This window comes from Rhinatrema bivittatum, chromosome 15, assembly GCF_901001135.1.
Source record: "Rhinatrema bivittatum chromosome 15, aRhiBiv1.1, whole genome shotgun sequence".
NCBI lineage: Eukaryota > Metazoa > Chordata > Amphibia > Gymnophiona > Rhinatrematidae > Rhinatrema > Rhinatrema bivittatum.
Window position 1 is genome coordinate 45,633,780 of NC_042629.1, and position 16,368 is coordinate 45,650,147.

The window sequence follows — 16,368 nt, forward strand, 5'->3', positions numbered from 1 at the left end:
CCACCACTGCTCCAGAGCAAACAAGGGTCATCCATGCATTGCTACTTCCTCCACTTGTCTCTTGAGAACTTCTCCTTCTCAGTGCAACCAGGTTCTGCCAGACAGGCTACCCAAGCTTTAGAGGCAGTCCTCATATCCTGGAGCCTTTGTAAATTTTCCTAGGTTTAAAGGCTGGATTTAATCTGGAGAATTTTCTCATGTCGATCTATCAAAATCATACGTCTTTCAAATGACGAGTACATGTTAGCAGTCATGAGTTGACCTCAACAAGATTCTGCTCTGTGCAGAGACCATCCTCAAGCAGTGGGCAGACCGAATGGTGTTGCATTATCTGCCCGTCACAAGTTTGGTGGAGTATCCCCATTTTGTCATGTTGGCTCTTGACCTTCCAACTTGGTTATGGGGATGATTTAAGGCCTTTGCTTTGCCTCGGCAGGAAACTGCTCAATTTCTCTGGTTGCCATGCTTATCTCAGTGACAATATCTCCAGTTTGTTTTGCCATTGCTTGATTCGTGGCCTTTCTTTAAAGTGAAACAAAGCTGATCCTAAAGCTTGTCTATATTTCAGGTTCTCTTTCTAGAACTGAAACTGCCACCAAATGGAGATGTGAAGGGTCAGAGGACCAAGAAAACTCTTGGCTACACTAGAAGAACAGCAATGAATGTGAAGACTATCAGAGTGGGCAAACAGTTCAGTACTACAAAGGTACAGCAGCAATATTTGGTGCTGGAAGCCTTCTTCCTTTTATATTTACTTCAGTCTGTAAATTAAACTCATTCCATTATACAGCTCTTGGGCTTATTATAGAGGCACTTTTATGTTAGATTGCTCTTGGGAATTTAAAAATATCTTAATTTGGAACGAAAAATGTTCTAAATGCTGTTTAATGTTTTGTAGAAAAACTGATTTGTAGAAAAACAATTGTATTCCTATATTTCAAAGCTACTAAAGGACAAATGACCTTTTCTGGTTCTTAGTTTTCAGTAAATCCCTACAGACATGTTTGTGACTGGAAGACTTGGTTTTTTTTATTCCCCCTGTATGTTAGAATTATTAATGTGTTTAGTCTGCGGCACTGTACAGTGATACAGAAACTAAGGGCAAATAAAGAAAAGAGCAGTCACCACTCAAAACCTGGGAAAAGATGTTGGATGAATTATGAATTGTGTAGTAGCGGAGCATATAGAATTGAAGAAGAGGAATAGAATGGTTATTATAGGGAGAGAAAAATGGGGGAATTGAGTCGGCAAAGGGAGAAGTAATCCGGTATGGTATTGATAAGTAACAAAAATTATTGGATAAACAAGAGAAAAATAAACGACACATAAATTAAACCTTCAAAAACATAGGAGGACAATATAGGAGAACATAGGAGGAGAATTATCTGAAAAAAGAAGAGGGGTGGGGAATCATATGGGAGCCAGCTGCTACCAAAAGTGGTGCTCTCTATTCTTGTAATCGTGGACCTCTTTTATCTTTAAAATAAAGCTTGGCTGTTCAATCAGGCTTTCTCTTATTCTCTGTATAAATGACTTCTCATTACTGTTCTGTTGCTCCCACTGCATTGTAAATGGGACTCCTTTTATTTCTACCTTGTTGATTCCAGTTGGTTGTAATTGGGGCCTTTCCCAGAGTTTATTTATTTATTTAACATTTTTCTATACCGGCATTCGTAGGACACATCACGTCGGTTTACAAGTAACTGAGAAAGGAAATTACAAAAAACGGGGAAGGGGGCTAACTGGATAATATATAAAAGTACAGATGAAGAGAGTCAAAGAGCAGAGTTACAACTTTTGCATTCATGCTAGGGTTAGATATGCAAGTGAACTATAAACAATGCTAAGGAGGCATGTGCACTTAAGAACTTAGCATATAGAACTTATTTACAGTATGAAAGGAGGCAAGTGCACGTATATACAGATAAATGCTGGTGCGGGGGGGAGGAAAAAGAAGGAGGGAGCGGGAAGGGAGAGGGGAAAGGGAAAAAGGAGCAGGGGGGTGTGGAGGGAAACAGGGGTACAACTGAGCAAGGGTATTTTTAGGGAGAGCTTGCTAAAGGGTGAAGAGGGCGGGGTAGGGAGGAAGGGGTACAGGGAAGGTATAGGGGAGGTCAGGGAGAAGGTAGGTAGGTTGAACGGGAGCTGAGGGGGTTCAATGAGGGAAAGGACTAGGTTTGAGAGGAATTGGGGTATGCCTGTTGAAAGAGCCATGTCTTGATTCCTTTTTTGAAATGGCTCAGGGACGGTTCTAGGCGGAGTTTGGCGGGGAGGGAATTCCAGAGGGTGGGGCCCGCAATGGTGAAGGCTCTATCCCTGGTGGTGGTGAGGTGTCCAACTTTAAGTGAAGGGGTTTGGAGAGTGCCAGCAAGGGAGTTTCTAGTGGGGCGATTAGCTTGGCGGAATTGTGGCATATCTTCAAGCCAGGGTGAGTTGTTATTGGAAATAGTGTGTTCTTATACTTAAATTCTTCCTCTCCCCTCCAGACTTTTAAATAGGGATCTCTTCCCATTTTAAACATTTTTTACATCCCCTGTAGGTCAAGAGGACTTTGGGCAACGGGTCCTAGCGATCTGTGCTAATGTTTTCCTCAAATAACCCTGTGAATGTATCGTAGTCTTTCAAAGCAATGTTTATATCTTCCAGAAACCTGATCACCTTGCATTATTTTTGAAAGATAACGCTCAAGTTACTACTGTTGTAGCAAGGGAGCAGACTGCTGTGGAGAAATGAGGTGGTAGTGGACCTTTTCAAGTGAGGGGCAGAAAATTGTACTAATGTGAGCCAAGTTATGTAGTCCTAGTGATGTTTTTAATTCTTTTAGGATTTTTGCTCCCTCCTCATTTCTTAGACCTCTTATTAAAGAATTTGAAACTTTTCCTTAATGATATGTTATCTTTTTTATTGTTTCTTTATTCTGCAGTATTTTCATAGTTTTTTTTTTTAATTATTTGAAACATTTCAATGTATAATAATAAAAAGAAAAAAAGAATTGGTGGGTAGATGATTATAAAAATAGTTACCACAGCTTTTGTGTGAAAGTCAGCTCCTGTATGACCCTTTTTTCAGGTACATTTTCTCTTTTAATACATTGGTTTATATGTTTTTGAAGGTTTAATTTTATGTATTCTTTGTTTTTTCCCCTCTTTAAGGATTACTTATCATAGAGGAATAGTGTGTGGCATTGTTTGGCAAATACTGGAAGTATTAGGTGAGGCCGTTAAATTTGCAGGAAGGCCTAAAATGACATAAATAATTTTATTTCTGCAGGATGTTCTGGAGAAATTAAAGGCCCAGCATCCATTACCAGGACTGATTCTAGAGTGGAGGCGAATCACTAATGCCATGACCAAAGTAATATTTCCACTGCAAAGAGAGAAATGCCCAAATCCATTACTGGGAATGGAGAGAATTTATCCCATATCTCAAACACACACTGCTACAGGTAATAGAACAAGGATAAACATTGTTCTAGGTTCTCAAATATCTGCTAATCTGTTTAGCTACTTGGGAAATGTTCTGATGTAGCGTCCTGAAAAGAAAGAGGAGAATAACTACAAAGTTTCAGCCCAGTCTTTCCAATATGCCTGTTTCTTATATATAAGCTGTGGTACAAATATCCTTTTACTGGACAGGTGTGTGTTTAACAATCGCAAATGGGAAGAACTAATCCTCAAGTTACTACTACTACTACTACTACTACTACTACTAGCACTACACGACAAATGCAGCGCTGTACAAACATACAAAAAGCCAGTACCTGCTCAATAGAGCTTACAATCTAATAAGACAAACATGCAGTATAAGAGACTTGGGGTATTTCATAAAGCAAGACAATGTAAAAAAGAAAAGAAAGTTAAGACTAAAAGCAGACAATCAGGCATAAGATTTAAAAGCGGTTTCAAAAAAGGTGGGTCTTTAGATGGGATTTAAACATGGCAAGAAAGGGAACATGACGCACCAGTTCAGGAAGACTATTCCAAGCACACGGCGCAGCCAGGTGAAAAGCACAGAATCTGGAATTGGCAGTAGAGGAGAAGGGCACAAATAGGAGTGACATATCCGATGAGCAAAGTGCACAAGTTGGTTACCTACTACAGGTGGTTCTCTGAAGTTTAGGAGGTATGGAAAAGATGTGTTACTATTTGTTTATTAGTAAAAATAAATTTCAGACAAGAATACGATGCATAAATCAGTCTTGAACTTTTTAGAATCGTAGAATGTTGGAAAGCTGTGGGATTGAAATTGGAAATATTAGTAGATAAATTGTGTGTATCAGATCTGTGATGGTTTCATCTCTGAGAAGCAATTATTCTGCAGAGCTTTGAAGAGCTTTCATCTCTTCTGGCTGTCAAGTATGCTGGCCCGCTGATCCCATGTGACATCACTGCATAGTATTTTCTCTGAACTAAACTTGAATGACTAAAATTGTTAAGGCAATGCAACCCTCAGATTATCAAGGTATTGCAGGTACTTGTTGGATATGCGATTCAAGACCTGGTAAGAAAAAAGTATGCTATTAAAATTGTTTTACAGAAATGCCCTCTGCCAGTGCAATATAATACACTAACCACTAGGCTGTTGCGCTGGGTCTGTAGACACAAAATGGCCTCTTTTGTAATCTTCCATATCTCAAAACATTTCCCCTTTTCATTCACAAAATATTTTTCCCTCATCCACTTCCATATTCATGCTGCTCCTTTTAAGTCCCTGAACTCTCTTGCCACTCCCGCTGTACATCTCTGGTCTCATTTTTTGTTAAATCAAAATTGGCATGCTGGATTCAGCATAGGCCTTTATCCTCTTGGCCCCTTTTTGCTTTTTTTCGCTCAGTTTCATCTTCAGGTAGTTTTTTTTTTTTTTTTGCTGCTCCCTGTTAATGGAACTTGCATTACCAGCTCTTTCCTTTTCATCCAGGCAGGCCAGTCCACACTAGTGGGTTATGTACTCCAACTAGCAGATGGAGATGACTTGACTCACTGATGTCACTCCTGTGTAGTTCTGCACAGGCATTGGCATGTCAGTATTCTCCGTCTCTAGTAGATGGTAGACATGCATACTTCTCAGAGTACAAGCAGGATGGTATATCTTACACATGGGTGACATCATCAGACGGAGCCCCGACACAGAAAACTTATGTCAAAATTTCTAGAACTTTGACTTGGCACACTGAGCATGCCCAGCATGCAGTATTCTATACATCCATGTGGGGTCCCTCTCCAGTCTCTCTTCCACGGAGCTGTAAGCACTGTGGTGTGAGTGAGCTCACATTGGCTGGTTTTTGGCCTTCTGGAAAGGCCAAAAACCAGCCAATTTTTTTCTTGTGTTTTTTTTGTGGATTTTCTTCACTGTTTCGACTCTGGATTCCTTTCGGTGCTTCCCTGTAGTGTTCCTAGTCAGGGTTTTCAATGTTTCTGGCAAGTTTCCTTTCACAGTCGATTCCCCCTTGGTGGCGGTGCTATGGTGCCTGCTGCCATAGATTTTGATTTTGCGCCCCTTTTCATCCCATCATGGCTAAGTCCGGTTTTCGGTGGTGCTCCTGGTGTCTGAGGATTATGTCCATTACGGACACTCGCGAGATGTCATCTGCCTGGGAGCATTGCATGACATCCAGTGTTGCCGCTTATGTGCACAAATGACCCAAAAGAGACGTCGACTTTGGCTTGACAAGATGGAACAGCTCTTCGAGCCGAAGAAAACCGAGCCGTTGGCATTGATGGACCTTGGAGCCGTACCAATGGACACCATGCCATCGACATTGATGGGACCGTCTGTTCTGTCATTGCCACCAGCAAATAGGGGCACTGGAGACTGACCACTGTCTATCTCCTCCAGGTCAAGGACGTTGGATTCCTCGTCACCAACCTCTGCACCGGGGAAGAGCTGGGCAGAGCATCGAGGGAAGCGGAAGAAGCTTTGCCGCCAATCCCCATCAATGCACAGTGCCAGGCATGGGAATGCACTGGCTCATGCTGCGATGCCCCCAAAGCCAGATCTCCATTGGTGCCGGAGATCCACGATGGTTTTTACTGGTCCTGATTCCAATCATCGCTCCGCTTCATAGGTCCGAAGAAGATCTGGCCACCCCTCCTTCCTCCCAGTTGGTGTTGGCATCGGCAATGTTCAAGGAGGAGCTGGAGTGGCAAGTCCAGCTGGTGGTGAAACAACCACTGCAGGGAATCAGTCCTGTGGCACAGATGGCACTGGAGCCAGTACCATCCGACCTGGAAGCGCTGCTGGGGAAGCTCAATGCCCTCATCGGTGCATTACCGACCTAGCTGGGACAGCGTCTGTGCCTGGTAGGGCACCATTGCCTCCCCCTACCTATATGGTGGTCGTTGCCGGTTCCAAGGAGGAGGAAGCTCCACCTAGACTGGTAGAGTCACTGAGGCCTGTAGTTTCCCCATCCAGCTTTGTTGGTGCCTGCACTTCTTGACAAAGGCCGAGCGCCTAGGGCCCAGTCCCCTGTGGCTTACAGTGAGGGTGAGGGTCCCTATGACCCCTGGGGGGGAAGATACCTCTGAGTCCTTCAAGGGCTTTTCCCTCAGACCCTTCTCCTCCAGAAGAGTGGAGGAAGTCTCCGCCTGAGGACTTAACCTTTGCAGGGTTTGTGAGGGTGATGATGGAAAGTCATCCCGTTTCAGTTGCTGCCGGAGGAGGATGCCAGGCACAAAATGCTTGAGATCCTCCAGTTCGTGGAGCCTCCTAAGGAGATTGTGGCAGTCCCAGTACATGAGATCCTTAAGGAGCTGCTGCTGAGTATATGGGAACATCCCCTCACAGTGCCTCCCATGAAGGCTGATGGGGTTTACCTTGTGCAGAACTCTCCCATATTCGATAAGCTTCAGCTGCCCCAGTCAGTGTTGGTTGAATTCGCTTTTGAGAGCCAAGCAGTCTCAGTGCCTCAGGGGAAGGATCACAGAGCAATGGATGCTCTTGGGAGGAAAGTGTTCCAAGGGCCAGGCTTATTGCCTGCATTGCTTTCTACCAGCTCTACATGAGTCAGTACTCGTGGGACATCTGGAAGCAGGTGCAGGAGGTGGCCGAGAAGTTGCTTTAACAGCAGCAGGACTTTCTCATGTTGCTGGTTTATAAGGGCCTGAAATGCAGAAAACTCGAGGTCCAAGAGACCTATGATGATTTTGAGATGGCATCGAGGGTCTCTGCAGTGGGAATTGGCGCCTGCAGAATGGCATGACTGCAAGCCTCAGATCTCTAACCAGAGGTACAGGAACAAGATAGGGTGAGGGACACGATGGCCCAGTTCCGGGACAGAGGAAGTTTTTCTTTCACAGTGGAAGTACTATCCTCTTCCCCTTCGTTCCTGTCAACACCATTAGGACTCCCATGGCCGCCCTAGGCAGCAGAGAGGCCCCAAGCAACAACACCTCAGTCAACTCCAGGGATGGGGTTTTGACTGAATCATAGGAAGCATAGGCCAGTCCACCATATCTGGGACTTTGGACCCTACGGTTGAGGACAGGCTTCTGTTGTTTGCGAACCAGTGGCCACATATAATCTCGGATTAGTGGGTTCTTTCCTTCATCCATCAAGGGTACCAATTGAATCTAGTGGGTGTCTCACCAAATTTCCCTCTGATCTCGTTTTTGGGACCGGTAGTGCATCAGAAGATACTGCTAGTGGTACTCTCAATGGCCAGAGCAGTTGAGCCTGTCCCACCAGGACAAAGAGGCAGGGATTCTACTCCAGGTACTTCCCGGTTCCAAAGAGAACAGGAAGACTCTGTCCCATCCTAGACCTAAGGGCCTTGAACAAATTTCCAAAAAATGAAAAGTTCAAGACCGTTTCCCTGATCACCTTGATCCCCCTTTTGCAAAGAGGTGACTGGTTATGCTCCCTCGATCTAAAGGACGTGTGCACTCACATTGAGATCACAGGAAGTATCTCTGATTTGTGGTGGGAAAACAGCACTTTCAATTCTGGGTGTTGCCGTTTGGGCTAGCGTAAGCCCCATGAGTCTTCACAAAATGCCATGGTTGTGGCGCACCTCCGCAGACTGGGGATGCATGTTTTCCCCTATATGGATGTTTGGCTAGTCAAGAGCACATCTCAAACAGGGGCCGTCAGGTCCATGCACTTGACCATCTGGGTGCTGGAGTTGCTAGGGTTCGTCATTAACTACCAGCCCGTCACCTCAATTGGACTTCATAGGAGCCATGACATGGCTCAGGCCAAGGCCTTACTTCCTCTTCAAAGGGCCGTCACCTTGATGACCATTCGCGGCAGAGATTCAGCAGAGCCAGCAGGTGTCTGCCTAGTACATGTTGAGGCTGTTGGGCCATGTGACCGCAATCGTTCATATCACTCCCTTGGCACGATTACACATGCACAGAGCCCAATGGACCCTGAAGTTGCAGTGGTGCCAGGCCACGTAGAACCTCCAGGACTGCATCTGAGTTACCCCCATCCTCCTACCCAAATTGGGCTGGGGAACTCATGTAGATGGGCTCAGCCCCTAGGGTCTCTGGTCTGCTCAGGAAAGCTGTTGTCAAATCAACTTCCTGGAGCTTTGGGTGATCAGGTAGATGCTATGGACTTTCAGAGATCTTTTGCCCAACAAAATTGTCCTGATCCAAACAGATAACCAGGTAGCTATGTTTATGTCAATAAGCAGCAAGGCACGGGATTGATCCTCCTGTATCAGGAAGCGGTCCAGATCTGGTCATGGGCCCTGTCCCATGGGATGATGCTCAGGGCCAAATACCTGGCCAGGATGGAGAATGTAGTAGCTGACAGGCTAAGTCGAGCCTTCAGACCCCATGAGGAAATTATCAGGTAAGTAGTAATTTCACTTTCACTTTAAGGTCTTACTGAATCAGGAAGGTCATGCAGTAGCCTCCAGAAAGCCCACAGATTCATCTCGTATTTACCACATATATATTCCTTCAGTGGCCTCAGCTGCAAATCTATTGTAAATCTCCCTTTTTTCCCCAACTGTTGAAGACATGAAGCTCCTAGAAGAATTCTTTTAGCTATTCATTTTATGCTATGATTGTCTCTGTATTGCCCCATGGTGTGACCGCATCTTGTGTGCAATTCTTATTCCCTGTATGCACCCGGATCAGTCCAGATCTGATTACCACATCTCAAAAAAGATATAGGATAATTAGAAAAGGTACAGAGAAAGGGGACCAAAATGATAAAGGTTAGGGCTCTTCAGCTTGGAGAAGAGACAGGAGGCATGATAGTCTATAAAATAGTGGATGGAGTGGAATGAGTAAACGTTAATTGGTTGTTTACTCTTTCAAAAAGTACAAAGATTAAGGGACATGCCATGAAGTTACTAGGTAATACTCCTAAGCATAGTTCTGGCTCAGCTCATGAAATCACCATTCTAGCAACAGCAGAACTAGTATTCCTTTCTTGGAAGATTTCAGTTTTGATAGCAGTAACCTCTGCGCAGAGAGTTTCAGTACTTAATATATATGCAAATTTGCCATAATAGAGTAATTTTGAAAGCTGCTCTTAAATTTCTTCCAAAAGTCTTTCAATGTCACTTAAATCAATTCATTGCATTGTCAGCATTTTTTCCGATACCATGCGCCAATAAGGTGAACAGGCTTTTCACACGATATACTGCAGAAGAATTTTATTCTATTTTGAGAACAGTGTTGCAGGAGTTTTCACATCTCTTCATTTCTTTTAACCCAGCCAAACCGGTTCTCCATTACAAAAATAATTCTTTCTCATTGCATCTCTTTGCACCTCTTATTGGTATATTCAATCAGGCAACAACTTCAAAGGAAGGTGAAAGCTTATCAAGTCGGAGCTACAGTAACTCCCTTAGTCCATCTTCACTCTGCTTCCATAGAAGTTATTTGCAGTCTTCTGTCCACAAGTTCACTGTTCATTATTGCCTAGAAAATGCAAAGCTGCTTATCTGTAACAATGTTCTCCCTAGATAGCAGGAAAAATCAGCCACACCATCCCACCTCCTCCTCCTCTTAGAGTTTTTAAGGTTAGCTTCCTACAAGTAATGAGACCCATGCAGAGGTGGCTGCATGGGAACACCTGTGCATACACTTAAAAACCTTCTCGGGTTTTTTGAACTCTGAGAGAGTTTTTCTGTCCTGGTGTCATTGGATGACTTCACCCAATTGTATGGTCAATTTTGTCCTGCTGTCCACGAGAACACCCGTTAAAGTTAAGCAACCTGCTGCAGTCGGTATTGGTGCTATATAAAAATTATAGTGCATGTCCCTCAATGACTCATGACTGATCAATTATCATAGCAAATCTCCAAGCTATTTTAAAGTATCTGACTTATGCTTCCATTTAGGTCGAGTGAGCTTCACGGAGCCGAATATTCAGAACGTCCCCAAAGACTTTGAGATTGAAATGCCAAAGCTGGTTGGCGAGAGCCCACCTTCCCAGAGCAATGGAGCAGTCTGGATTCCACACAACAGGTAGGGCTCCTGCTGGTCAAGTGTCCACTTGGGATATTTGTGTAAATGTTTTGACAGCAATAGCAATAACTTGTGGCATTGTTGCATTCTGCTTTAAAATCTAAAATCTAATGCAGTAATTTGGACTAGAGCTGTAGCTAGGGGTGTGCAGATGGTATGATGACACAGGGCATGTCTATGAGTGAGGCATAGACTGAGCTTCCAGAGATGATATACAGTGACAGAGCTATTATTGCTATCTGCTTGACAAAAACAGGAGAGGGGAGGTGCTTCCCACTCTTGTGGTACAAGCCACTACATTCTCTAGCCAGGGCACTGGTAAGAGCTGTTTGTGTGTAAGAAAATATTTCAGTGGGTCACATTTCTGATTTAAAAACATTCATAAAATGTATAGTCTTTAAAGTTTATCAAGTGGCCCTAGTTGCTGACGTCTGAAGCCCCCAGGCTCCCTGAAGAAGCTGTGAACATAGTATTTGATCGGATCTGATTATTATATACAGTGAAGATATAAATCGAATTGCTTAATGTGCCCCAGACAATTTTGATGAATCCCAGTGACCTCCTTTAGTTCAGTCTGTGATCATTTTAATTCCTCTGTAAAACTGATTGCCAGCACAATAAAGACAGTGCTGTTCCCCCCCCCATTTCAAAGAATTTTCCATTTTTATAACAAATTTAGCAAAATAGCAGCTGACACATCTTCTGGATATTTCTGGCGACTATGATGAAAGTTCCGATCATTGATTGGAGATGTAACTGGTTTTTATGCTCTTTCTAGAGATAGGAAACGCTTTAAAACTTTACCCCATGCTCCCAGGCTGCTGATGGAGGAGATGCCGGTGGAGAAGGGGATGGCCTTCTCCGTTAGCATGAGGCATGCTTTTGTACCTTTTCCAGGTAACCCTTTGATTTGTATTACCTCCTTTAATGTTTGTGTGCAAAAGGTGAATGCATAGATGTGTTCCCTCCAGGGAATTTGATGGGTCTGGTCCCGGTTACTCCCAATCCCCAAACTGGTGATCTTTGGTCACACTAGTCACAGTGAGATGAGTCACTGGTGACCACAGAGAAGCAGCATTCCTGGTAGAAAGGCAAAAAATGGGGCAGGAGATAAAGATTCATTTCTAAGATTGGCTTGACAATTTGTACTTCCTTTATGCTTAAAGGTGTTTTGCAGCATATTTTCTCCTATTGAGAATTTATGATATTTTATAATCTCATAGTCCCCTGATGCAACCAGTTGGCAAAATGAGGTCTGGGTCGGGAGTCTTTGCATATATAGAAATACATAATTAAATAGAAATATACTACTTCTGTAGTCTTCTTTGTCCCAAGTAATACAGAATTGTTGCTTGAGACAAAGGCGTTGTTGGTACTCTGAAGTACCAGAATATTTCTGTGATGCTCAGCTACAGTTGCAGTTCATTGTTATCTCCTCATCTCAAAAAGGCGAGGAAACCAAAGCATGAGAAATCCATGAAAGCAAATTCAAAGCGAAAACTCATAGCCAAACCCTGAGGGAGTATTTTTGATTTCAGTAGTGTTCTTTTACTTGATTTTTTTTCTTGTACCAGATTGTTTTATTTTGCATATTGTGGAGATTTATAAATTAAAAAGAAATCTCCTGTTTTCTGGAAGGTGGTTTGATCCTAGCTGCTGACTACTCTCAGCTTGAGCTGCGGATCCTGGCTCACTTGTCTCAGGACCGCCGGCTCATTCAGGTCCTCAACAGTGGAGCAGATGTCTTTAAGAGTATTGCAGCTGAGTGGAAGATGATTGAGCCTGAAGCAGTTGGAGATGAGATCAGGCAACAAGCTAAGCAGGTACCCTTGTATTACAGCAGGAGATCAAGATCATGTTTTAATAGTATTTCCAAAATCTTGTAATTCCCTACAACTGGAATCCTAATTTGTTAGTTCACGCTAATAGTGGAAGCCCATTAGTGTCCTCTTGTAATACCACAAATTCTGCCTCTAAACCTGGGCTCTTATATCTTTTATTGCTTCTGAAAAACTGTTAAGTAAACTTTTGGATGTCGTGAAGGAGGGATGGGCTCTGGGTTCCATATTTTTTTATGTTGTATATATTTTGTTCTTTTTTTAATCTTACATGGGTTCTATGGTGATGTGTGATTGAGTTTTCAGTTTTCTCCTGCTTCACCTGTTTTTGAAAAGCTTCACAAATATATTCAGTTTCATTTAAAAGAATATTAACCCTTGTATCTCTACCCATTATCCCTTTTAAAATTTGTATAATCCTGTGGACTTTCAGTTAATCATGGCACAACAGCAAGGTTCATTTATGTATATCCTATTCAGGGGTATTTTAATTCGACTGCACATTTTTCTTTACTTGAGAATCAAAGCCACCTTTGCATTCCATTTGCCTGATGAACCCTGGCAAACTCGCAGCATATTGCCCATGTAAAGTTTTAGAGATTTTCTCTGTTTACCCCACTATGTGTAGTGGTCATTGAATAACTGAAAAGTAATCTCAAAGGCGAGACTGTCAAAAGTAATGGGAAAGGATCTATCATGTTATAGCAGATATTTAGTTATAAAACTATTCATGAAATATGTTCAACAATCACAAATGAGTGAACAAAACGTACTGCAGTGAAAAATCTAAGGCATGTGTGTCAGGAATGGAGTGCTTAATTAGCAAGAGCATGAGGGCTGACTTTTTTTTTGGTTTGGTTTGCTGCCTGAAAATTGTGCTGCGTGTAATTGCTCATTCAGTTGCTGATTCAGTAATGAATATGGTGATTTCTTCCCATGACAGATTTGTTATGGAATAATCTATGGAATGGGAGCCAGATCCCTTGGGGAGCAGATGGGCATAGAGGAGAATGATGCTGCCTGCTACATTGAATCCTTTAAATCAAGATACACAGGTAGACGGGCCACAGATACATTCTGAACTCAAAGTAGCCACCTTTCAAATGTAATTGTTAAAGCATAAATAATGTATATTTCAAACTGATACACTTAGGTAATTTTCAAGGGAGTTAAACGTGTACATGTAACAGACTTTCATAGCAATTTTAAAAAAACATTTATGCTCATAAATTGCACTTACACATGTATAACCTATGGACAATTCAATGGCCTATATTGTAGCAATTTTCAAAAGCCCACTTACACAGGTCAAGTGCATTTACACATGTAAAACCCATTCCCTGTACATACCCGAATCAGTCCAGACTCCTGGGTTTATTCATCCCTGCCAGCAGATGGAGACAGAGAAAAGCCTCGCTGACACTGCTTATTTCTCTGTCTCCAGCAGATGGCTGGCGCATAAACCTGAAGTCTTTTGTTTAGCGGCAATTGATAGAACGTGAGTGGGATTCCCCAGACTCAGGCTTGAGGGTGGGTAGACCAATGTCGAAACTCTACCCCTTGCCGGAGCAAACCTTGGAGCTTTTTGCGCTTCCACAGGTTGATGCGGCAGTTTCTGCGGTCACTAAGAAGACTACTATTCCGGTTGCAGGAGCTGCGTCCCTTAAGGATGTTCAGGATCGGAAGTTGGAGCTTCATCTCAAGAGGATCTTTGAGGGGAGGCCTTGGGGCTGCGGGCCGCCATTTGCTCCAGCTTTATGCATAGAGCATGTTTGCGCTGGGTTCAGAGTTTTCAGGACGGGCAAACGCAACCTGGATCCGACATGTCTAGTGCAGATCGCATGGAGGCGTCGGTCGCATATGTAGCTGATGCTCTGTATGATTTGGTGCGTTCGCTATCTCGATTTATGAGTTCCACTGTAGCGGCCCGACGTTTGCTGTGGCTCCGTCATTGGTCTGCGGATGTGTTTTCTAAGGCCCAGTTAGGTTCTTTGCCCTTCAAGGGTTGTCTGTTGTTTGGGGAGCAGTTGGAGCTGCTGATAAAGCAGTTGAGTGAAACGAAGGTACACAAATTGCCGGAGGACAAGCCTAGGAATCGTCAGGCCTTTCAGTCCCAGTCGCGTTTTAGGGACGGCAGACGATTTCGTCTTTCTAGAGGTCCCGTGGTGTCACAGTCACAGAAACCTTTTCAACCTTGGGGTTCGAATTGGGGTCAGACCTTTCAGGGCCCTCACAGCTGGGGGAGCTGCTGAGGTCAAGTCCTCCCAATGAAGTGAGGCCAGTTCACTCCTCCGTTCCCTATATAGGGGGCCGTCTGGCAGGGTTTTACGGGGAGTGGACCAAGGTTACGCAGGATCAGTGGGTCCTCTCGGTGATAAGAGACGGTTATGCAATAGAATTTGCACGTCCTGTTGGCGACCTATTCTTAGTCTCCCCCTGCAGGTTTTCGGCGAAGTGTCGCATGGTTCGGGAGACACTGTGCAGGTTGCGCGAGTTGGGGGTGGTGATCCCAGTGCCTCCACATGAGTGGGACAGGGGTTGTTACTCCATCTACTTCTTGGTGCCGAAAAAGGAGGGAACATTTCGGCCCATTCTGGACCTCAAGTCAGTCAATGCATCCTTAAAGATACCGCGTTTTCGAATGGAGACTTTACGTTCAGTGATTGCGGTGGTGCGCTCTCGGGAGTTTTTGGTTTTCCTGGATCTGACGGAGGCATAGCTACACATTCTCGTTCGTCCGGATCATCAGCGCTTTCTGAGGTTCGCAGTGCTGGGTCAGCATTTCCAATTCCAGGCTCTCCCCTTCGGGCTGGCCACAGCTCCTCACACATTCACCAAGGTAATGGTGGTGGTAGCAGCAGTAGCAGCTCTTTGGCGTGAGGGGGTGCTGGTGCACCCTTATCTCGACAATTGGCTGATTCAGGAGAAATTGTTGGACAGCTGCCATTCTTCGGTACAGAAAGTTTTTCGTCTGCTAAAGTCTCTCGGCTGGGTGGTCAATCGGGCGAAGAGTCATTTGGAGCCATCCCAGACACTCGACTATTTCGGGGCTCGTTTCGACACGAGGCAAGGCAAAGTGTTTCTCACAGTGGAGAGGATGGTCAAGTTACAGTCACAAGTTCGCCGCTTATTGGTGTTGAGGGTGCCCTGAACCTGGAATTTTTTGCAGGTTCTGGGATCGATGGCTTCAATGCTGGAATTGGTGCCATGGGCCTTCGCGCATATGCGCCCGCTTCAGAAGGCCTGTTGGAGAGGTGGAATCCTCTGTCGCAGGGTTTTCATTTACCGGTCTTGCTGGATACGTCGGCATGGAGCAGCCTCTCATGGTGGCTACAGTTGTCCAATCTGCAGCGTGGTGACAGTCTCGAGGTTCCGGACTAGGTGGTTCTCACTACCGATGCCAGTCTCTCTGGTTGGGGGGCGGTCTGCGAGCGGAAGTCGGCCCAGGGCACTTGGTCGGCGGTAGAAGCCTCGTGGCCTATCAATCGGTTGGAGACCACGGCTGTGCGGCTGGCACTTCGAGCCTTCCTTCCTCTCGTTCAGGGTCGATCGGTCAGGGTTCTGTCGGACAATGCAACGACGGTAGCTTACATCAATCGTCAGGGCGGCACGAAGAGCCAGGGGGTGGCCCTAGAAGCTCAGGAGCTGCTTTTCTGGGCTGAACTGTACTTGGTTCAGTTAGCTGCATCTCATATCGTGGGCGTCGACAACGTCCATGCCGATTTTCTCAGTCGTCAGAGCTTAGATCCAGGCAAGTGGGAATTGGCAAAGTCCGCAATGTAGCTCATCCAGAAGAGGTGGGGTTGTTCTCACATCGATTTGATGGCGACTCGGCTCAATGCGAAAGCTCCTCGGTTTTTCAGCCGCAGGAAGGATTACAGGGCCGAGGGGGTCGACGCTCTGGTAGTGCCTTGGCGAATCCTGCTTTATGTTTTCCCTCCATGGCCTCTAGTGGGCAAGGTGTTGCGCCGCATAGAGAAACACCCTGGGAAGGTGATCCTAGTAGCTCCAGAGTGGCTGCGTCGACTGTGGTTCGCAGATCTCGTCAATCTAGCTGTGGACGGTCCACTGCGCCTCAGTCATCTTCCGGATCTTCTCTGTCA

At 44.7% G+C, this 16,368-nt stretch overlaps 1 protein-coding gene across 1 annotated transcript in view; it reads left to right on the plus strand.

The window, feature by feature from the left end:
* Positions 1–16,368, plus strand: part of POLQ (DNA polymerase theta) — a 174,229-nt gene that overhangs the window by 128,271 nt on the left and 29,590 nt on the right. The window contains 6 exon segments of the mRNA XM_029578518.1: positions 569–706; positions 3,271–3,445; positions 10,301–10,427; positions 11,206–11,324; positions 12,066–12,250; positions 13,209–13,320. Of these exon segments, the coding sequence (XP_029434378.1) occupies positions 569–706; positions 3,271–3,445; positions 10,301–10,427; positions 11,206–11,324; positions 12,066–12,250; positions 13,209–13,320 (856 nt within the window).